Genomic DNA, 22,894 nt, shown 5'->3' with positions numbered 1-22,894 from the left:
GTAGAGGTTGGCCCAAAGACAGTGGAGGCAGATTCACAAGCAGCAGAGGTGGACCCAAAGACAATGGAGGCGGGTCAACAAGGCAGCAGAGGTTGGTCCACAGACAGTGGAGGCAGATACACAAGCAGCAGAGGTTGGCCTAAAGACAGTGGAGGTGGGTCCACAAGGCAGCAGAGGTTGGCCCAAAGACAGTGGAGGCGGATCCACTGGCAGCAGAGGTTGGCCCAAAGACAGCGGAGGCAGATTCACAAGCAGCAGAGGTTGGCCCAAAGACAGTGGAGACAGGTCCACAAGGCAACAGAGGTTGGCTCAAAGACAGTGGAGGCGAGTCCACAGGAAGAAGAGGTTGGCCCAAAGACAGTGGACTGGAGGCGGGTCCACTGGGAGCAGAGGTTGGCCCAAAGACAGTGTAGGTGGGTCCACAGGGGGCAGAGGTTGGCCGAAAGACAGTGGAGGCGGGTCCACTGGGAGCAGAGGTTGGCCCAAAGACAGTGTAGGTGGGTCCACAGGGGGCAGAGGTTGGCCGAAAGACAGTGGAGGCGGGTCCACTGAGAGCAGAGGTTGGCCCAAAGACAGTGTAGGTGGGTCCACAGGGGGCAGAGGTTGGCCGTAAGACAGTGGAGGCGAGTCCACTGGGAGCAGAGGTTGGCCGTAAGACAGTGGAGGCGGGTCCACAGGGGGCAGGGGTTGGCCAAAAGACAGTGGAGGCGGATGGGGAAGTGTTAGATGGACACATTACTGAATATGTATGGATGACAGGTCCACTTGAACACTAATTGCTCACGTTCTGAACTCTGCAGCCAATCAGCCTCATCTTATCCGCCGCGCAGACCTTTGATCTGACGCCCCTCTTGTACAGAAACTTTTCCATAACGCAATTTGATAGAAATAATTTCCTCGCCGGGGATGTTGACCGGGGGGATTAGCTCCAGAAGAGATTAAATATTCACAATTTTCAGAACAAGGGATTTGATGATATAACAAGTTTTTAATCCGGAGATTTGCGCGGTTTCAGGCAGAGCGCCAAACCTGACCGACCATTAAAGATTCTCTTTGAATTAACGCTTGAGTGACACGGAGCGATCCGCTCATCGCTGTGCGGAATCCTGGATTGCGGTGGAATGTATACGCACGGCTTGAGCTGCAGGGATGAGAATGACGTGGGGGAGGGGGGTCTCTCCATACACTCAGCAGAAGACGAGGAGATGAACAGCCCCGGGGTGACCTCTGGTGGGTTCATTTCTCTGGGTGTCCATCGGGGACCTTCATGGCTGGTCTTCCATGAAGAGTGAGGCTCCCATTTTTTTAAATCGGAAATGTATTTCTATACAGAATCTCTGCTGAGATGTACCTAACCTCTGCTCTAGACCTCCTGAAATATGTACCTGTCAGAGCTGTATACATGGGAGGCACATTCTGTTCTATGGTGCTTCACAGATAAGTGCTGGTTGGAGTTTTACAATGTTATTGAGCTATGAGGAATTATATCAGCAATAATAGAGTGTGCTAACTCACAGCTGAGGGGTTCCCACCACCACTGAGTTCCGGGGTCTGTACACCTTGTGTGCCCACCATCCCTGTGCTGAGTTCCCGGGTCTGTACACCTGCTGTGCCCACCATCCCTGTGCTGAGTTCCCGGGTCTGTACACCTGCTGTGCCCACCATCCCTGTGCTGAGTTCCCGGGTCTGTACACCTTGTGTGCCCACCATCCCTGTGCTGAGTTCCCGGGTCTGTACACCTGCTGTGCCCACCATCCCTGTGCTGAGTTCCCGGGTCTGTACACCTGCTGTGCCCACCATCCCTGTGCTGAGTTCCCGGGTCTGTACACCTGCTGTGCTCACCATCCCTGTGCTGAGTTCCCGGGTCTGTACACCTTGTGTGCCCACCATCCCTGTGCTGAGTTCCCGGGTCTGTACACCTGCTGTGCCCACCATCCTTGTGCTGAGTTCCGGGGTCTGTACACCTGCTGTGCCCACCATCCCTGTGCTGAGTTCCCGGGTCTGTACACCTTGTGTGCCCACCATCCCTGTGCTGAGTTCCCGGGTCTGTACACCTGCTGTGCCCACCATCCTTGTGCTGAGTTCCGGGGTCTGTACACCTGCTGTGCCCACCATCCCTGTGCTGAGTTCCCGGGTCTGTACACCTTGTGTGCCCACCATCCCTGTGCTGAGTTCCCGGGTCTGTACACCTGCTGTGCCCACCATCCTTGTGCTGAGTTCCGGGGTCTGTACACCTGCTGTGCCCACCATCCCTGTGCTGAGTTCCCGGGTCTGTACACCTTGGGTGCCCACCATCCCTGTGCTGAGTTCCCGGGTCTGTACACCTTGTGTGCCCACCAACCCTGTGCTGAGTTCCCGGGTCTGTACACCTGCTGTGCCCACCATCCCTGTGCTGAGTTCCCAGGTCTGTACACCTGCTTTGCCCACCATCCCTGTGCTGAGTTCCCAGGTCTGTACACCCTGTGTGCCCAATATGAGGGGTTTCCACCATCCCTGCATGGAGTTCCCAGGTGTTCATTGAGGAGTTCCCCCCATACTTGCACTGAGTTCACAGGTCTGCACACCTGATGTGCCCATTATGAGGGGCTCCCATCATCCCTGCATGGAATTTCTAAGCCATCATTATGAGGGGCTCCCATAATCCCTGCATGGAATTTCTAGGCCCTCATTATGAGTTCCCAGGTCTTTATGCCTTATGTGCCCTTTTGTGAGGGGTTTCCACCATCCCTGCACTGAATTCCTGAGTCTGTACATCCTGATGTGCCCATTATGAGGGGTTCTCACCATCCTTGCATGGAGTTGTCGGGGACTCATTATGAGGGGATCATATCCAGGCCCGTTGCGCGTCAGGACAGGCAAACCAAGCAATTGCTTGGGGCCCCCTGTGCTGGGGCCCGAAGGAAGGAGGATGCAGGTGTCGGAAGAATCAAGAACCAAGAAGTCATCTTTGGCAAACCTCTATGTATAATACAATGACAATAATATGAAAGAGTGTGAGCTCCCTCTAGTGGCTAATCTTCCAATTTCAATATAAAATAAAATGACAATAATATGGAGAAACAAGCGGGCAACAACGTGAAAGTCACTCTAAAAAAAATAAAAAACACAATAAAATTTGAAAAAAATTAACGTTTAAATTTCAGGTAATATTTACAGTTATTGAAGGATGATACGAACATGTAATAGTTACTTTCCATATTATTTCCCCTGTCGTGTGCTGCGGTTCCTTCTCTTAATCGGCTCAGGTGAGGACACCACTGGATCCCTGGACAGGTAAGTGTCCTTATATTAAATACTATTATATAATACATTCTGCACGCTCCAGTTTTAGTAAATCTCCCCCACCGTCTCACTGGCTGAGGGCAGACAATGGATTTTGCTGCCATCTGCTGTTTCTTTTACATAAGTGCAAATCAAACATTTTCCAAGGACAGTTTTAAACAGGTGCGGCCCGTCCAATTAGGGACACACGGGAGCCGCCCTCCCCTCCTATCCATGTGTCTGGCCCCCTAATCTACATGCAGGACCCGGACGCATGGATTACAATGGTGGGTGTTTTATTTTTATTTTTTAGCATGCGATTAAAGTCGGAGGCTTCACCACCACACCACTCTTGGAAATGAAAGTGGAAAAGTGTATATCACTTTAAAAGTCCACTTAGTAATGTTGGTCACTCACAACAGGACCAAAAATATACCTCTTCCACATAGAATACACGCCTACCAGACAGCAAGCGTAGGAATCGATGGCGGCTCGTAGCGGGAAACCTCACATGTAGTGTAACAAAGTGGACAGTTTAAGCCCTTCCAGGCATCCAAAGGAGCCGGAATCTCTCAGAGTAGTCTTAAGACTCCTGGCCAGTTGGGTCTCAGGACCCGTCTCCTGTTCGAGGAGGAGAAGCAACGGCCCCCGGCGGCAGCAACAGCCGATTCCAGGAGCCCGGATTCAGTAGTGCACCACCACCTTATCCTCCTTCCTGCACCTCTACCGCAGTATAATCTAAGGCCACGGATCGCATGGGTGGGGGCTTGGGTGGTGGTAGTGCTAGTGGGTCGCTGCAAGTGGATCGAGAGCCGCAGGGGGGGGTTGTGGCGGTAGTGCGAGTGGATCGAGAGCCACAGGGGGGTTGTGGCGGTAGTGCGAGTGGATCGAGAGCCGCAGGGGGGGTTGTGGCGGTAGTGCGAGTGGATCCAGAGCCGCGGGGGGGTTGTGGTGGTAATGCGAGTGGATTGAGAGCCGAAGGGGGGTTGTGGCGGTAATGCGAGTGGATTGAGAGCCGAAGGGGGGTTGTGGCGGTAGTGCGAGTGGATCGAGTGCCGCAGGGGGGTTGTGGCGGTAGTACGAGTGGATCGAGAGCCGCAGGGGGGGTTGTGGCGGTAGTGCGAGTGGATCCAGAGCCGCGGGGGGGTTGTGGTGGTAATGCGAGTGGATTGAGAGCCGAAGGGGGGTTGTGGCGGTAGTGCGAGTGGATTGAGAGCCACAGGGGGGGTTGTGGCGGTAGTGCGCGTGGATCGAGAGCCGCAGGGGGGTTGTGGCGGTAGTGCCAGTGGATCGAGAGCCGCGGGGGGGTTGTGGCGGTAGTGCGAGTGGATCCAGAGCCGCGGGGGGGGTTGTGGTGGTAATGCGAGTGGATTGAGAGCCGAAGGGGGGTTGTGGCGGTAGTGCGAGTGGATCAAGAGCCGCAGGGGGGTTGTGGCGGTAGTGCGAGTGGATCCAGAGCCGCGGGGGGGTTGTGGTGGTAGTGCGAGTGGATCGAGAACCGCAGGGGGGTTGTAGCAGTAGTGCGAGTGGATCCAGAGCCGCAGGGGGGTTGTGGTGGTAATGCAAGTAGATCGAGAGCCGCAGGGGGGTTGTGGCGGTAGTGCGAGTGGATCGAGAGCCGCAGGGGGGTTGTGGTGGTAGTGCGAGTGGATCCAGAGCCACAGGGGGGTTGTGGTGATAGTGCGAGTGGATCCAGAGCCACAGGGGGGTTGTGGTGATAGTGCGAGTGGATCCAGAGCCACAGGGGGGTTGTGGTGATAGTGCGAGTGGATCGAGAGCCGCAGGGGGGTTTGTAGCGGTAGTGCGCGTGGATCCAGAGCCGCAGGGGGGGTTGTGGCGGTAGTGCGAGTGGATCGAGAGCCGCAGGGCGGTTGTGGCGTTAATGCGAGTGGATCGAGAGCCGCACGGGGGGGGTGGTGGTATCTCACCAGCAGGTGTCTCCTGACAGTTCCAAACTGTCAGGAGAACTTCTCCCTGCTGGTGTTATATCACCCTTGGAATGCAGTACTGGCCTCCACCAGCGGATGGACCCTGACAGTATGGAGCACACGGCCCTCCCTGCGCTCAGGTGTGACCTGAACTTAATTGTTACACCTCTATATATACCCGGCGAGTTCAAGCTGACCTCGCCCTGGTATCTTTCTACCTTTCTGACCTGGAGCCTGCAAACCTGACCCTGAAGCCTGCTAGCCTGACCCTGCTTCCGACCCGACCTGATCCCTGTCCCGAGCCCATCCTGGGCTTCCTATTTCCTGTTTACCCTGGATCCTGTTCCCCTTGGATTCCTGCCCCGCAGCCTGTCCATCCATCCGCTCCCTGCTCTGTTGTGTTCCCGTCCTCACCCTTCTGCTGACATCCCCTGGTGTATGACCTCGGCCTGGCTTTTGTTTACGATTACGGTATCTCCCCTTGATTTGTATATACTATTTGATGTTTGTGCACTGGTTGTCTTCACATGTTTGTAAATAAACACCTTTTTATTTCACGACATACCTTGTTGGTCTCCTCTGTGCAGTCACACAGTACTGGTCTACCTGATTCTCTGACAAGCAGACAGCCAAGCAGGCACTTGAGCAAGACAAGAAGCCAGGATCAGAGACAGAAGTGTGGTCACAGAAATAGCCAGAGTCATCAACAGGTGGGCAGTGAAGTACCAACTCATGAGCAGAGCCGGGGTCAGGAACAGAGCCGGGGTCAGGAACAGAACTGGGGTCAGGAACAGAACTGGGTTCAGGAACAGAGCCGGGGTCAGGAACAGATCTGGTGTCAGGAACAGAGGCGGGGTCTGGAACAGAGATGGAGACAGGAACAGAGCCGGTGTCAGGAACAGAGCCGGGGTCGGGAACAGAGCTGGGGTCATGAACAGAGTCGGGGTCAGGAACAGAGCTGGGGTCAGGAGCAGAATCCAAGATCAGGTCAGGAGCAAGCCAGGTCAGCAACAAGGCAATCATACAGGAGAAACACAAGACACAGGGAACAGCTGAAGATCAGTCAGCACAGAACTTGGACATAAGCATCCTTTAACCACTTCATGACTGCTCACTGTAGATATACTGCAGCAGGGCAGCCGCTCATCGCCAGATCACATACCTAGTACGTGATCTGAAACTTACGGGTCTGGGGCGCATGCAAGTGCCGCTGCCAGCCTGCTCCCGCTCTGATCGCACACAGTGGGAGCCTTACATCAACTACATTTTATTCTACTAAGAAAGATTCATCATTTGGACATCTTATGTCCCTTTTCCAAATCCAAGTTTAATCCCCAAATAAAAACAACAAAAACAAGCAGGAGACTGTTCATTGGATGGAGAAAGTGTGCCTAAAATGGATGAGGTGAGGTGTGGATGCTGAAACACGCAGTGACCCCCACGGGGGCGCCGCTACTTAGAACTTACTGTATATATACCAGAGAGAGTTAACTGGAAGAAAATGAAAAATCGGACTTGTGTATATATATATATATATGTGTTTTTTTTTTTTTTTGAAAATTACAGAACAAGACTTTTATAGGCATTTTAAGGTTTCAGGTCAACTAACATAGCTCAATCATTATAAAAACGATTCATTCATTTTATAAAACTAAGTTAGTAGACATATTACAAAAGAATTTCCAACTAAACTCCAGATAAACAATTCTTGTCATAGGGTGCCACCTGGTGGTCAAGAGTGGTAATGCTTAAGTAAACATATAGTTGATGATTATCCCATCCACCAATGAAAGGGAAGATTACTCCCCCTTCTGGGTGAGATTTTTGAATGAACTCTTCGCAACTGAATATACAGTATGACAGGTGAGGTAGAAAGATTGGGGGACACATCATCTGAATAGCAGAAGAGAACATCAGGTGAACACACAGGGAACCTTATCAGATCACACACACATCATCATCTGAGACATCCCATCATCTGGCACCTCGGTGACACCATTTTGGAAAGGCAAACTACAACTAGTGATTGGCAGCCATCTAAGTTTAAAGCCAATAGCCATTTTAAAATGGTAACTATAGTTAGGTAGATTCAGGTAGAGTTAGGCCGGCGTATCAGTAGATAAGCCGACCTAACTCAGAATCTACGCCGACCTATGTTTAAGCGTATGCTCAAACAGAGATACGCTTAAACATATCTAAGATATGACGGCTTGCGCCGTCCTATCTTAGATTGCAATATTTTGGATGGCCGCTAGGTGGCGCTTCCATTGTGGTCTGCGTAGAATATGTAAATGAGTTGATACGCCGATTCACGAACGTACGCCCGGCCGCCGCAGTCGATTTACGCTGTTTCGGTAAGGCATTAGCAGGCCTAAAGTTATTCCATCTATTAGGTGGAATAACAATGTTAAGGTAAGGCCGCCGTTCCCGCCGCGAGATTCGAATTTTTTACGTCGTTTGCGTAAGTCTTCCGCGAATCGGGATTTACGTCGTTTACGTCCACGTCAAAATCAATAGGCCCGTGCGGCGTACTTAGCCGCAATGCACACTGGGAAATGTAGGCGCCCGGCGCATGAGCAGTTAAAAAAAAACGTAAAAAACGTGAGGTCAAGCCTCATTACCATTAAACACGCCCCCCTCCAAGACATTTAAATTTGCGCCCTTACGCCCGCTTTAGGCTACGCCGCCGTATATTAGCAGGCAAGAACATTGAGAATCATGTACTTGCCTAGCTAACTTACGGCGGCGTAGCCTAAACACGCTAAGCTACGCCGCCGCAAGTTTACACCAATGTACCTGAATCTACCTAAGTATATCTTCTATTGATTTGCTTGCTTAGATTAATAAGCCATATTTTATTTTTTTTATCAAGTTTTATTTGTTTAAAATGTACATCATTACAAATATTCGGTACCATAAGTTACGACTGTAAAAGATTGGTCGTAGTGGTAAGATTAACACATATAGTACACAGGGGCCCCTCGCAGGGATGTAGTCCCAAGGGAGGGGGCGAGCACGCTGACTAACCCCCCAGCCAGAACGGCTCGGATGATGGGGGCAAGCTTACTGAGGAGGAACAGGAAGTGAGAAATTCAGACAAAGAAAAAAAACATTTAGAAGGGAAATTGAAGGAAAAGGTAAGTGACCCAACAATGCACTAGCTTAAAGGAACCTTTTTAGAAAATAAAAACACTTATTGCGATTTTTTTTTAACGAAAAATATGTAGAAGAATACGTATCGGCCTAAACTGAGGAAAACAAATGTTTTTTTATATATTTTTGGGGGATATTTATTATAGCAAAAAGTAAAAAATATTATTTTTTTTCAAAATTATCGCTCTATTTTTGTTTATAGCGCAAAAAATAAAAACCGCAGAGGTGATCAAATACCACCAAAAGAAAGCTAAATTTGTGGGGAAAAAAGGACGCCAATTTTGTTTGGGAGCCACGTCGCACGACCGCGCAATTGTCAGTTAAAGCGACGCAGTGCCGAATCGCAAAAAGTGCTCTGGTCTTTGGGCAGCAATATGGTCCGGGGCTTAAGTGGTTAAGAGGGGGCACAGACAGAAATAACAACCTGACAGGGGGTCTAATCCCTCTCCACTCCAAAACTAAAGAAAAAAAAATGTTTTGCCTTTAGTTATACTTTAATGGGATAAACAATGAAATCATGGAATCACTTATTAAAAAAAGCAAACGAATGCAGCCACCACATCTAAGGAATGGTGAGCTGCAACCTATTATATTTTTGTTTTTTGGATTAAGATATATTTTAAGGCTAAGTTTAGACCTTTGCATATCGGAAACACACACAAAATGTCACACTTTTCCAACTTTTCTGAATCAACATTAAAGACGGCCCTGATTCCCATAACATCACTCAGTGCTGGACCCTATTGAATGGCTATTCACCCAATCATGTTCATGGCTGAGGGATTCAGAAGCGCTCTTGATTCTCACCCAGCTGTCCTTGTACCACCAGTCCCCCCATACATAGAAGGCGGCATGGAGGGGCTCGGTGAAGGTGGCGGTGAAGGTGTGTAGGTGTTGGATGGGGTCAGACAGTTCATAAAAAGAGATCTGCCCGGCCTCGTAATCCAGATAGATTCTGATCTTATCACTGGTAATATTCTGGGGTATCTGTATAATGTGACCGTCATGTCTCCCGGAATATTGGTTATACCACCTCCACAAGCACAGTCTGCGCAAGCACCAGGAGCGGCTGTTCTGCCCAATGATGGACTGGTCTCCCCTTCGCTCTATACTGGGGTAACACACCCCGATCCCCCAACCTCCTGACCTACCGGTCTCCACATCCCAGTAATGGCGCCCCGAGGAGAAGCTCTCGCTACTCATGACCTGATATTTCTCAAATCTCTCTGGGATCTGTGGATTCTTCTGTTCCACCTGTGACCAACGCACCGTCCTTAACGTATGTGACATTTTGAGGTTGTCGGCAGCTGTGTTGGGATCCAGCGTTAGGTCGGCGGGGTCCTGCGTGTAAAATAAAATGTTTGCGCATTTCATAATATCAGAAAAACCTGCGTATAACGCGTCTGAGAAAGTCAGCTCTCCGACACCTGCGATCTTTGTATCATCTTGGTCCTCAGAAAAGTCTTCTTTGCCCGAGTCCTGGTCTTGTAGGACGGTCAGCGGGTCCGCCATGTTAATCATCTCCTCGATGTGCCGCATCTTCCTAGACAGCTCGCCCTTCTTCGTCTCCAGTCGCCGGATCAGGTTGGAGACCGAGGATAAAATCTTCTCTTCTTGCTTGGAGGTTTCTCTCAAGACTTTCTTCTCCAGGTCTTCCAGCTGCCCCCTGATGTCTCTGAACAGGGTAGAAACTCGTTCGGTTATTCTGGCGGCTTTTTCTCGTGTGGCTGTCCTGCATTCCTGCAGTCTATGGACCTTATCCTCAGTCTCTTCCTTCGCTCTTGTCATCGTCTCCAGAACATTTACGAGTTTCTTCTTCTTCTTCTCTGAAGCTTCATCCAGCGACTCCACCGGGTGTCCTCTGTGTTCTTCATGCGACCTGCAGGACTCACATATACATTCACAGTCCTTGGCACAGTAATGTTCTAGTATCTTCTTGTGGATGGAGCATTTTCTATCTCTTACAGACATGCTAGGCGGAATTAAAGCGTGTTGTACTGCCCCGTTGTGTTTCCTCAGATGGTTATCGCACATGGAGGTCTCACACTGCAAGCAGGACTTAGCGGCCGGAACGCGCGATTCGCAATAAGTGCAGTAGACTCCGGTCTCGTCTTCATCTGGTTGACTGTATCGAAAAACCTTTGCTATATTAAGAAGCCTCACGTTTATCTTCAGTTCGGGCCTCTTCCCGTAGATTTGCTTACATTCTGGGCATTTCGAGTCTCCCCTCCCCTGGTGGTCCCAAGCCTGGGTGATACAGTTCCGGCAAAAGCTGTGCCCGCATGCCAGGGTCACTGGATCCACGTAAATGTCTATGCAGATGGAGCAACGGAGCTCGGAGCTCAAATCGGCAGTCGCCATTCTTAAAGCCGGGCAAGAAAGTGAAAAAAAAAATAAAGTTTACTTCGAATCTAGACAAACCAGTTTTACTATCTTCAGGTCTGAGAGAAAAAAAAGAAAAAGAAACGCCCAGGGTGTGTCTAGGTATTCCAACGGCAATTATAAGCATTAGGATTGTCTATGAGACATTCTCAGAGGTGAAAAATGGGCCAAGTTCACCAGCAGCGCACACTCAGGCCCAGATTCTTGTCCACTGGGCGTATCTCTGCGGCGGCGTAACGTATCCGATTTAAGTTACGCCGCCGCACGTTTTTTCAGGCAAGTGCTTTATTCACAAAGGGCCAGATTCTCCAATAATCTGCGGCGGCCTCGCGTAAGCTATTTACGCTACGCCGCCGCAACTTACTGGAGCAAGTGCCGTATTCCCCAAACACTTGCTCCGTAGTTTGCGGAGGCGTAGTGTAAAAGGCCCGGCGTATCCCCGCGTATTTCAAAGGGGGCGGCTTATATTTAAATTAAGCGCGCCCCCGTTCCGATCGAACTGCGCATGCGCCGGGCTAAAAATAGCCCAGTGCGCATGCTCCAGTTCTCGGCGGAAAACGTCAATGACGCCGACGTGTGCGTCATTGACGTAAAGTCGTATTCAAGAACGACTTACGAAAACGACGTAACCCGACGGGAAAAGACGACGCGGACCCGACGCCATACTTAACATGGCATACGTGGGACTGGCGTAAGGTTACCCCTCATATAGCAGGGGTAACCTTACGCTTACGCAAACGACGTAAGCGACGGTTACGCGACGCGATTTCGTTCGGGAATCGGCGTATCAGGCTCATTTGCATAAACAAATGAGACCTGAACGTAAACGCCACCTAGCGGCCGGCGGCGAATTACATTTAAGATCCGACAGTGTAAGTGACTTACACCTGTCGGATCTTCAGCGTATCTATGCGAAAATGATTCTAGGAATCACTCGCATAGATACACGGGTCAAAAAAGAGAGATACGACGGAGTTTCATGAGATACACCGTCGTAACTCTTCTGAGAATATGGCCCAGAGCCTGTAAAGTTGCGGCGGCGTAGTGTAAATCACCCGGCGGAATTCAAATTCGGCGGGTAGGGAGCGTGTATCATTTAAATGAAGCGCGTCCCCGCGCCGAACGAACGGCGCATGCGCCGTCCGTAAAATATCCCAGTGTGCATTGCTCCAAATGACGTCGCAAGGACGTCATTGGTTTCGACGTGAACGTAAATGACGTCCAGCCCCATTCACGGACGACTTACGCAAACGACGTAACTTTTTAAAATTTCGACGCGGGAACGACGGCCATACGTAACATTGGCTGCGCCTCATATAGCAGGGGCAACTTTACGCCTAACGTAAATGTCGTAAATTTACTGCGTCGGCCGCGCGTACGTTTGGGAATTCGCGTATCTAGCTAATCTAGACTTACGCCTGTCGGATCTAATGGATATCTATACGTAACTAATTCTAAGAATCAGGCGCATAGATACGCCGTCGTATCTCGGTTGTGAATCTGGGCCCAGGGCGCTACATTTCGATTTCCTGAGAGTGGAATGATTGCTTCCTCATCCCATAACTCAATGCCCTGGTGATCTATTGTCGGATCTAATGGATATCTATGCGTAACTGATTCTACGAATCAGTCGCATAGATACCACGGGCCAGATTAGGACTTACGACGGCGTAGATGTCGCTGCGCCGTCGTAAGTCCTTTGAGAATCTGGGCCACAATGACTCACCAGACCCAGCACTAACGCGCAGAGGTGGTGCGTCCATAGTGGGCACAGGAGCGCCGCCCCCTCTCTCCTGCACCCGTCACTCAACAATGGATATATATCTATTGTCGCTGATGCCGCCCACAATTCAGGTGTCAGGCCCCCTGTTGAGCGCCGGCTATCTGAATTACAGCGGTGGGGGTGTTTTGGAAGTGCCTGATTAGAGCCAGTGGCCCTAATAGGCTTCCTGATTAGAGCCTGTGGGCTCTAATCGGCTTCCAAATGGTTAAACAGCGGGCGCACTGCTGTGTGTTCCCTGGGTTAACAGTGCTGTGTTAGACCCCTTTCACACTGAGGAGTTTTTCAGGCGGTACAGCGCTAAAAGTAGCACTGCTATACCGCCTGAAAAACTCCTTCACTGCCTACTCAATGTGAAAGCCCGAGGGCTTTCACACTGAGGCGATGCGCTGGCGGGAGAGAAAAAAATCTCCTGTCAGCAGCATCTTTGGAGCGATGAGAGGAGCGGCATGTATACCGCTTCTTCCCATTTAAAACAATGGGAAACCGCGGCAATACCGCCCGCAATGCGCCCGCAATGCGCAACTGCAGAGGCGCACTGCGGGCGGTATTAACCCTTTATCGCCCACTAGCAGGGGTTAATACCACACCGCTAGCGGCAATCCCGGCGGTTTAGCAGCGCTATACCGCCACCGCGGCTCCCGCTCCAATGTTAAAGGGGCCTTAGGGAATCACTTCCCTAACACTGACCCGTCTCTCAGCCAATCAGGTGCACCGGGTCTGGTTACCGGTCACCTGATTGGCTGAAGCGACATCGAGGGCGGGAGAAGACATCGAGGGAGCGGAGGGAGCGTGGAGAGGACGGCCCTGACCCGAGTAAGGTAAGTGCCGGGCTGGGGACAAACTGGCTGCATTTAGAAGGAAACTGGCTGCATTTAGAAGGAAACTGGCTGCATTTGAGGGGGCAAACTGTCGGCGTTTGATGGGCACAGTGGCTGCGTTTAATGGGCACAGTGGCGGCAATTGGCACCAGCCGCCACTGCTAACGCGACTCCTAGAATTTAGGATGTAGGTTATGGTGGGAATGAGCTCAAAGACACTTTTGGCGACCCTTCATTGGGACAAAAGTTCTCTTTGAAATAATTTTGATACCTGATTACCTAATCCCTTATTAATATATAATACAGTAAAACCTTGGATTGCGAGCATGATTTTTTCTGGAAGCATGCTTGTAATCTAAAGCACTTGAATATCAAAGCGAATTTCCCCATAAGAAATAATGGAAACTCAGATGATTCGTTCCACAACCATTCATTCATAGGTCCTTCAGTTTATGGTCCATATAAAAAGATTATAGCAATGTGATTGGTTGTGTAACCATAAAATGTCCATCCACAAATAGAAGCCTCCACAAGGGGATTAGAAGCAAAATCCAGCAGGAGATACAGGGTATAAAAGAGAAGAGAGGCGCCTCTAAGTGTAGCAATAAGTTGCTAAATGTTGCACCTTCATTAAATGTAACCGTATTGCTACACTTAGAGGCTCCTCTCTTCTCTCTTACACAGTGGAACCCTCGGATTGTGAGTAACACGGTTAACGAGCGTTGTATTTTTTTAAATCGTAACTCGGTTTGCGAGTGTTGTCTCGCAAAACTAGCATGATTCAGGCCAAAGCGGCGTGCAGTACCACGTTTGGCCTGAGGTGGGGGGCGCCAGAGCCGAGCAAAGCCGAACGTCGCCGATCGCAGCCGATCGACCCCGTTCGGAAATTGACGAAAAGGCCAGTGGACAGCACGACTGACCTCGGCAAATCTCGGGAACGGAGTCTTTCCTAGGTTTGCCGAGGTGTCCGCTGGCCTTTTCGGTCATTTCCGAGGCTCTCCGGCGCCCCCCCACCTCTGGCCGCATGCGGTATTGCATGCCATTGAAGTCATTGCGGAACAATTTTTTTTCGTTTCCATTGACTTCAATGGGGAAACTCGCTTTGATATGCGAGTACTTTGGATTACGAGCATTCTCCTGGAACGGGTTATGCTCGTAATCTGAGGTTCCATTATACTCAGTTGTGACATGACGCTACTCTTATATCAAGACATCACTTGTATATCAAGTCAAAAGTTATTAAAACTTTTTGCTTGCCTTGCAAAATGCTCTCAAACCAAGTTACTCTCAAACCAAGGTTTTACTGTATAATATATATAATATTACAGATAACGCCACCTCTCAATAGGACTTCAAAGACAAGCACAGTTTGCATATGCTCCATCTTTTATTAGGATTTTTTTCTTCTGTGTCTGGTAGACTGCCCAACTTTTCTTTATTTTTCCTTTACATTTAATTGCTAGATTGGCCAACATTTCTTTATTTATTTTTTATTATTATTTAAAAATATATATATAAATTAAAAGAAATATATTAGATTGGCCAACATTTCTTTATTTATTATTATTTAAAATATATATATATATATATATATATTAAAATAAATATATGGTGTACAAATACAGAGTACTGCAAACATAAGTAAACAGAAAAGTACGACTGCCTAACTTTTCTACATTATTTTTCTTATATTTAATAAACTGTGGATAGATGAGGACATTTAGAAGCAGAAGTTATATCTGAGGCACTGATGTGTAGCTCAGCATGCTGAGGACCTGAGTATTGGTTTTGGAGATCTGGGTTTGAATCCCAGTGCTGGCCAGTCTTTAATCTGTGCTGTTTTAGGGTTGGTTGACGACAGTTGGAGACCAGGGCACAAATCCTGGTTTTGGTTCCAATTTATTCCCAATATGTTGTGTAGACCTGATGACACTGAGATATGTCCCCTTGCTGCACATGCTAAGAGTTGACCAGCCGGCATCCACAGTGATCACTTAGATGCCATCCAGGATTGTTGGAAAGCTGAGATTGAATATTGGTTTTGGTTCCAGTTTATTCCCTGTATATTGTAGACCCGTGGTCTCCAAACTTTTCAAACAAAGGGCCACAAAGACTTTAGGAGGGCCGAATTGTGGCCAGCGGAGATGGCAAATGTCTCGGGCTCAGCATCTGTGACAATAAATATGGCCCCAAGGTTGGTCTCAGTAGGAGGAGTAGTGGTGCCCCTATTAGTAGGAGGAATAGTATCCCATCATTGGTATCAGTGGAAGAAATAGTGCCCCCTTGTTGGAGTCAATGGGATGAATAGTGCCCCATATCAGTTAGTACCCCAAGGGCTGGCCAGAATTGTATCTGTGCCATTTCACAGTTTGTTAATGATAGTTGGAGACCAGGGCTTAAATCCTGGTTTTGGTTCCAATAAATTACTGTAGGTTGTGTAGACCTGATGACACTGCGATACATCAATTGCATGTTCAGGCTGGGAGCTGTGTCGGGGGGTTAGCAGCCAAACCAGTATTGTTGGAGACCAGGGCTCGAATCCTGGTTTTGATTCCAGTTAATTACCTGTGTGTTGTATAGAGCTGATGAGGACATTGAGATGATGCGGACTGAGAGTTGGCTCAGAGGGTTAGCAGCCAGGTACTGATCCAACATGATCTGTTGAATGTTGACCTGGTTTTGGTTCCAATTTATTCCTGGTATGTCGTGTAGACCTGATGACACTGAGATATGTCACCTCGTTGCTCAGGCTGAGAGTTGGCTCAACCAGCCAACATTCACCATGATAACTTAGATGCCATCCAGGGTTGTTGGAGAGCAGAGATCAATTCCTGGTTTTGGTTCCAGTTTATTCCCTATATATTGTGTTGACCTAATGAGGACATTTGGAAGCACAAGTTGTAAATGTGGCACTGATGTGTGGCACAGCATTCTGAAGACCAGAGTATGTATTTTTGGAGACCTGGGTTTGAATCTGAGTGCTGGCCAGAATTTTATCTACGCTGTTTTAGGGTTGGTTGATAATAGTTGGAGACCAGGGCTCAAATCCTGGTTTTTGGTTCCAATTTATTTCCGGTATGTTGTGTAGACCTGATGACACTGAGATATGTCCCGCGACTGCTCAGGCTGGGAGTTGCCCTAGAGGGTTAGCAGCCAGCCTCCATCATGCTTATTTGGATACTAATCAAGATTATTGGAGACCAGGGATCAAATCCTGGTTTTGGCTCTAGTTTATTCCCTGTAATGTGTAGACCTAATGAGGACATTTAGAAGCACAAAAGCTAAATGTACCACTGACATGTAGCTCAGTATACTGCACACCAGAGTATGTGTTTTTGGAGACCTGGGTTCAAATCCCAGTGCCGGACAGAATTTTATCTATGCTGTTTCAGGGTTGGTTGATGATAGTTGGAGACCAGGTCTCAAATCCTGGTTTTGGTTCCATTAAATTACTGTAGGTTGTGTAGACCTGATGACACTGAGATACATCAATTGCATATTAAGGCTGATAGCTGCGTCTGGTTTAGCAGCCAAGCCAGTATTGTTGGAGACCAGGGCTTGAATCCTAGTTTTGATTCCAGTAAATTCCCTGTGTGTAGACCTGATGTGGACATTGAGATACCTCAGGCTGAGAGTTGGCTCAGAGGGTTAGCAGCCAGGTGCTGATCCAACATGATCTGTTGGATGTTGACCAGAGCTCAAATCCTGGTCTTGGTTCCAATTTATTCCCGGTATGTCGTGTAGACTTGATGACACGGAGATATGTCACCTGTTCAGGCTGGAAGTTGCCTCAGAGGGTTAGCAGCCAGCAACCATCATGCTTATTTGCATACTAATCAAGATTGTTGGAGACCAGGGATCAAAATGTGCCAGTGATGTGTAGCGCAGTTGTCTGTGGACCAGAGTATGTGTTTTTGGCAACCTGGGTTCGAATCCCAGTGCTGGCCAGAATTGAATCTGTTTGGTTTCGGTTCCATTAATTTCCTGTATGTTGTGTAGACCTGATGACACTGATACTCAATTGCATGTTCAGGCAGGGAGCTCGCTCAGGGCTAGCAGCCAAACCAGTATTGTTGAAGACCGGTATTGTTTTGAGTCTAGTTAATTCCATGTGTGTTGTATAGACCTTGATGAGGACATTGCTATACTATGGTATATGTGGCACTAATGTGTAGCTCAGTATTCTGTGGACCAGAGTGTTTGTTTATGGTGGCGACCTGGGTTTGAATCCCAGTGCTGGCTAGTTTTTAATCTGTGCTGTTTCAGGGTTGGTTGATGATAGTTGGAGACCAGGGCTCAAACCCACACTGAATGTTGGCTCAGAGGGTTAGCAGCCATGTGCTAATCTAGCTTTATCAGTTTGATTAATGGAGACCAGGGATCGATTCCTGGTTTTGGTTGTAGGCTATTCCCTGTACATTGTGTAGACCTTATGAGGACATTTAGAAGCACACATTGTATATGTGGCACTGATGTGTAGCTCAGTATTCTGAGAACCAGACTCTTTGTTTATGGTGACCTGGGTTTGAATCCCAATGCTGGCCAGAATTTAATCTTTGCTGTTTCAGCCTTGGTTGATGATAGTTGGAGACCAGGACTCAAATCTGCATTGTGATACTTAGCAAAGAGTTGGCTCAGAGGGTTAGCAGCCATGTGCTAATCTAGCAATTAGTTTGATCTTGGTGGATTAATGGAGACCAGGGGTCAAGTCCTGGTTTTGATTGCAGTTTATTCCCTAAATGTTGTGTAGGCCTGATGAGCACATTGAGATACTTTGCGATAATGTCCAGGCTGAGGGTTGGCTCAGAGGGTTAGCTGCCATGGACTAGTGTAGCGTTTGGCTTGCTTTTGGTGGATTAATGGAGACCAGGGATCAAATCCTGGTTTTGGTTTCAGTTTATTCCCTGTATGTTGTGTAGGCCTGATGGGAACATTGAGATACTTTGCCGCGGTGTTTGAGCTGAGAGTTGGCTCAGAGGGTTGGCCGCCATGTGCTTATCCAACCTGCTGGAGGATTAATGGCGACCAGGGATCAAATCCTGGTTTTGGTTGCAGTTTATTCCCTGTATGTTGGGTAGGCCTGATGAGTACATTGAGATACTTTGCTCTGATGCTCAGGCTGAGAGTTGGCTCAGAGGGTTGGCCGCCATGTGCTAATCCAACCTACTGGTGGATTAATGGTGACCAGGGTTCAAATCCTGGTTTTGGTTGCAGTTTATTCCCTGTATGTTGGGTAGGCCTGATGAGTGCATTGAGATACTTTGCTTTGATGCTCCATCTGAGAGTTGGCTCAGAGGGTTGGCCGCCATGTGCTAGTCCAACCTTCTGGTGGATTAATGGCGACCAGGGTTCAAATCCTGCTTTTGGTTGCAGTTTATTCCCTGTATGTTAGGTAGGCCTGATGAGTACATTGAGATACTTTGCTTTGATACTTAAGCTGAGAGTTGGCTCAGGGGGTTGGCCGCCATGTGCTAATCCAACCTTCTGGTGGATTAATGGTGACCAGGGTTCAAATCCTGGTTTTGGTTGCATTTTATTCCCTGTATGTTGGGTAGGCCTGATGAGTACATTGAGATACTTTGCTTTGATGCTCTAGCTGAGAGTTGGCTCAGAGGGTTGGCCGCCATGTGCTAATCCAACCTTCTGGAGGATTAATGGTGACCAGTGTTCAAATCCTGGTTTTGGTTGCATTTTATTCCCTGTATGTTGGGTAGGCCTGATGAGTACATTGAGATACTTTGCTTTGATGCTCTAGCTGAGAGTTGGCTCAGAGGGCTGGCTGCCATGTGCTAATCCAACCTTCTGGTGGATTAATGGCGACCAGGGTTCAAATCCTGGTTTTGGTTGCAGTTTATTCCCTGTATGTTGGGTAGGCCTGATGAGTACATTGAGATATGTTGCTTTGATGCTCAGGCTGAGAGTTGGCTCAGAGGGTTGGTCGCCATGTGCTAATCTAACCTTCTGGTGGAGTAATGGCGACCAGGGTTCAAATCCTGGTTTTGGTTGCAGTTTATTCCCTGTATGTTGGGTAGGCCTGATGAGTACATTGAGATACTTTGCTTTGACGCTCAAGCTGAGAGTTGGCTCAGAGGGCTAATCCAACCTACTGGTGAATTAATGGTGACCAGGGTTCAAATCCTAGTTTTGGTTGCAGTTTATTCCCTGTATGTTGGGTAGGCCTGATGAGTGCATTGAGATACTTTGCTTTGATGCTCAGTCTGAGAGTTGGCTCAGAGGGTTGGCCGCCATGTGCTAATCCAGCCTTCTGGTGGATTAATGATGACCAGGGTTCGAATCCTGGTTTTGGTTGCAGTTTATTCCATGTATGTTGTGTAGGCCTGATGAGCACATTGAGATACTTTGCTTCTCAGGCTGAGAGTTGGCTCAGAGGGTTAGCTGCCAGGAGTTGATCCACCAGTGGTGTTGGAGTTCCTGGTTCTAGTCCTGGTGCTGTCTCCTTGGAATAGTCACCAATCCTTGTTAATGGGGATGACTAGGACTATACAATATAAAGTGGCTGTCTGTGACCTGGCAGCCACTATAAAAGAGGGTCTTACTTTTTTTGTGATCCGAGAAACTCCCAGCTGTAGGGGCTTTTCTACAGCCAGGAGCCTAGTGATAAAGTGACCAGTGGGGATTCGATCCAGGGTCTCCAGCGTGAGAGGCAGAGCAGCTACCCTCTGAGCCAACTGGCTGCCCTGATACTTGAGACAGTTCTTGGTCGGTATTGACATGTGTGGGTCAGGAGGAGACATACAGATCAGTTATTAGTGTTCATACCTGTGGAAGATCCAAAGACTTTGGAGAAAATTTACTATTTTGTGGATCTTTATGATTAGATTCCAATCTAGAACTTCAAAATGTAAAAACAGGGCCAGTTTTGATTAATCTGTCACGACTCACGATTACAAAGATTTCCTGTCTTGGTGACCATAAAGTGAGTGGAAGCCCTCAATTGGCTCATCGCCAGCAAAACAAACCTCAAGAAAGGATAGATGTAAGGCGCTGGTCTCAGATTTTTCATTCGTCAGTCAGGGACCATTCATTTAGCTTGTTGGCTGAATCTTTGCAGCTCCACCATAAATCCCCCCCAAGTACGGGATTGAGATAACTGGCACATTAATATCCACAATGGTCATCTTACACGCGCCCTAGCTATAGTAGCACACGTCCATTGTGACTATCAATGGCCAATGGCCATCATTGTGACTCCTTCTATGAGAACACTTTCATCTAGTTACTAGTATCTTTAGATTGAGTCTAGGGATGAGCTCAGGTGCGTTCAGATTCAAATATGAACCCACCCACTTGCATGATCCCTCCAGGATGCCGTGTCATTATACAAGGCCAATCATAAGCAGTTGAGGAATTTTCCAGCCACTTATGATTGGCCCAGTTGATTGTTTCTTGGTGGACTCACTCCAGTGGGTTCAGACTAGGATATGAACATATTTGTGCTAGGAGAAGGAATGAGGGGGATATGTGCTAAAAGTAGGAGGGAAGTTTGGGGGAGATTTGGGCTAAAAAGGTGGAATAAGGTGGGAGGATTTTAGGGCTGGGAATCGTAATTTTGTGAGGTTTTAGCTAGAGGAGGGATTTGGGGGAATTTGTCCTAGGTGGGGGAATCGAAGGAAGAGGATTGGTGCTGGGAGGGGGAATTTGTACTTGGAGGGTGGATTGGGGGTTCTTGTGCTAGGAGAGGGGATAAGGGGGATTTGTGTTAGGAGAGGCGTGGGGGCAAATTTGTGCTAGGGAAGGGGACTGGGGGGGGTGTATTAGGAGGGAGGATGGGGGGGGATGGGATGGGTTAGCAAGGGGGAATCAGGGGTTTGTGCTAGGAGGGTGGATTTGGGTGGGGGTGAACACAGGAAAGATTTGTCCTGGGAAGGGTAATTTTGAGGGGGTTGTACTAGGAGGGATTTAGGGGGATTTGTGCAAAGAGACGGGATTGCGGGGATTTATGCTAGGTGGGGGGGATTTGGGGGGACAGGATTTGTACTAAAGTGGAAAAAAAATTTGAGGGGAAAAAAGATGTGTGCTAGGAGGGGTGAAGACGAACTACAGGTGAAGTTTTTTTTGGGGAGGGGGCAAGTCGCTGGTCTTTAGGGATGAGCTTCGAGTTCGAGTCGAACTCATGCTCGACTCGAACATTGCCTGTTCGCCGAACAGCGAACAATTTGGGGTGTTCGACGCAAGTTCGAAAAGCCACAGAACACCCTGGAAAAGTCTATGGGAGAAATCTGAAGTGCCAATTTTAAAGGCTTATATACAAGTTATTGTCATAAAAAGTGTTTGGGGACCCGGGTCCTGCCCCAGGGGACATGTATCAATGCAAAAAAAAGTTTTAAAAAAACGGCCGTTTTTTTGGGAGCAGTGATTTTAATAATGCTTAAAGTGAAACAATAAAAGTGAAATATTCCTTTAAATTTCGTATCTAGGGTGTGTGTAAAGTATGCCTGTAAATTAGCGCTTGTTTCCCGTGCTTAGAAAAATCATTTAAAATCACTGCTCCCGAAAAAACTGCCGTTTTTAAAACTTTTTTTTGCATTGATACATGTCCCCAGGGGCATGACCTGGGTCCCCAAACACTTTTTAGGACAATAACTTGCATATTAGCCTTTAAAATTAGCACTTTAGATTTCAAACGTTCGAGTCCCATAGACTTTAATGGGGTTCTAAAGTTCACACAAACTTTTGGTCTGTTCGCAGGTTCTGGTGCAAACCGAACGGGGGGGTGTTCGGCTCATCCCTACTGTTCTTGCCTATGGCGCAAAATCGTCTAGCACCGGCCCTGAGCCGGTGTGAATATGTGTGAATATCAATGTGTGAATATCAATGCTCCTTTTTTAGAAAACACTTTCAATTAGTATCTTTACATTGAGTCTAGGGAAGAGCTCAGGTATGTGCAGGTCCCAGTTTTTAGGGAACTTGCTTAATTGCGCAACATCACAGGGTGACTAAATTACTGCGAATGCATCAGTATAAGTGTGCCAACGTCCCGGTATGGTGAGAATGGAGACTAATCTAGACTAGAAAAATTTTACTTGTGGAGGCACACACGTAACGAGTATAAAAACCTATAGATATTTATTGTAGAAAACTGTATCTAAACTTATAATACACTGTTACATCAGCATAGGAACCCAACAGCGATGTCACAGGCGATGAAAGTCTCTCAGTATGGCATAGATCCAGGGGTGTATTTAGGTTTTGTGCCGCCCTAGGCCTGGTGAAACTCGCGCACCCATTACTTTATATATGATGCACCCCTTCCTTTTTAAGACCCGCCCTGTCATTTTCATGGGATGGGGACAGGGTGGGACGAGGACAGGGGGACAGGGTGAGACGAGGACAGGGGGACAGGGTGGGATTTTTCCCTTGTCCCGCAAAGTGCCGCCCTAGGCCTGGGCCTTGTCGGCCTAGACCATAATACATCACTGCATAGATCATGTAATTACAAATAACAACACCATAGTGCTCTCTGAAGCGAAAAGATCATTTAATATTTAAAACAGTCGCGGGTGACGTCACTATGCTATGTAGTGACGTCACCCGCGACCATCGCCTAT

General features: G+C 48.3%; 1 protein-coding gene across 1 annotated transcript; it reads right to left on the bottom strand.

The window, feature by feature from the left end:
* Nucleotides 1-8,774: 8,774 nt before the first annotated feature.
* LOC120918962 (E3 ubiquitin-protein ligase TRIM39-like) lies at nucleotides 8,775-10,735 on the bottom strand. Its single transcript, XM_040330879.1, has one exon. It carries the CDS (start codon nucleotides 10,701-10,703, stop codon nucleotides 9,066-9,068), a length of 1,638 nt encoding a protein of 545 aa, XP_040186813.1. The 5' UTR covers nucleotides 10,704-10,735; the 3' UTR covers nucleotides 8,775-9,065.
* Nucleotides 10,736-22,894: the final 12,159 nt, after the last annotated feature.

Source organism: Rana temporaria, chromosome 12, assembly GCF_905171775.1.
Source record: "Rana temporaria chromosome 12, aRanTem1.1, whole genome shotgun sequence".
Taxonomy (NCBI): Eukaryota; Metazoa; Chordata; class Amphibia; order Anura; family Ranidae; genus Rana; species Rana temporaria.
This window is presented reverse-complemented; position numbering and strand designations above follow the sequence as displayed.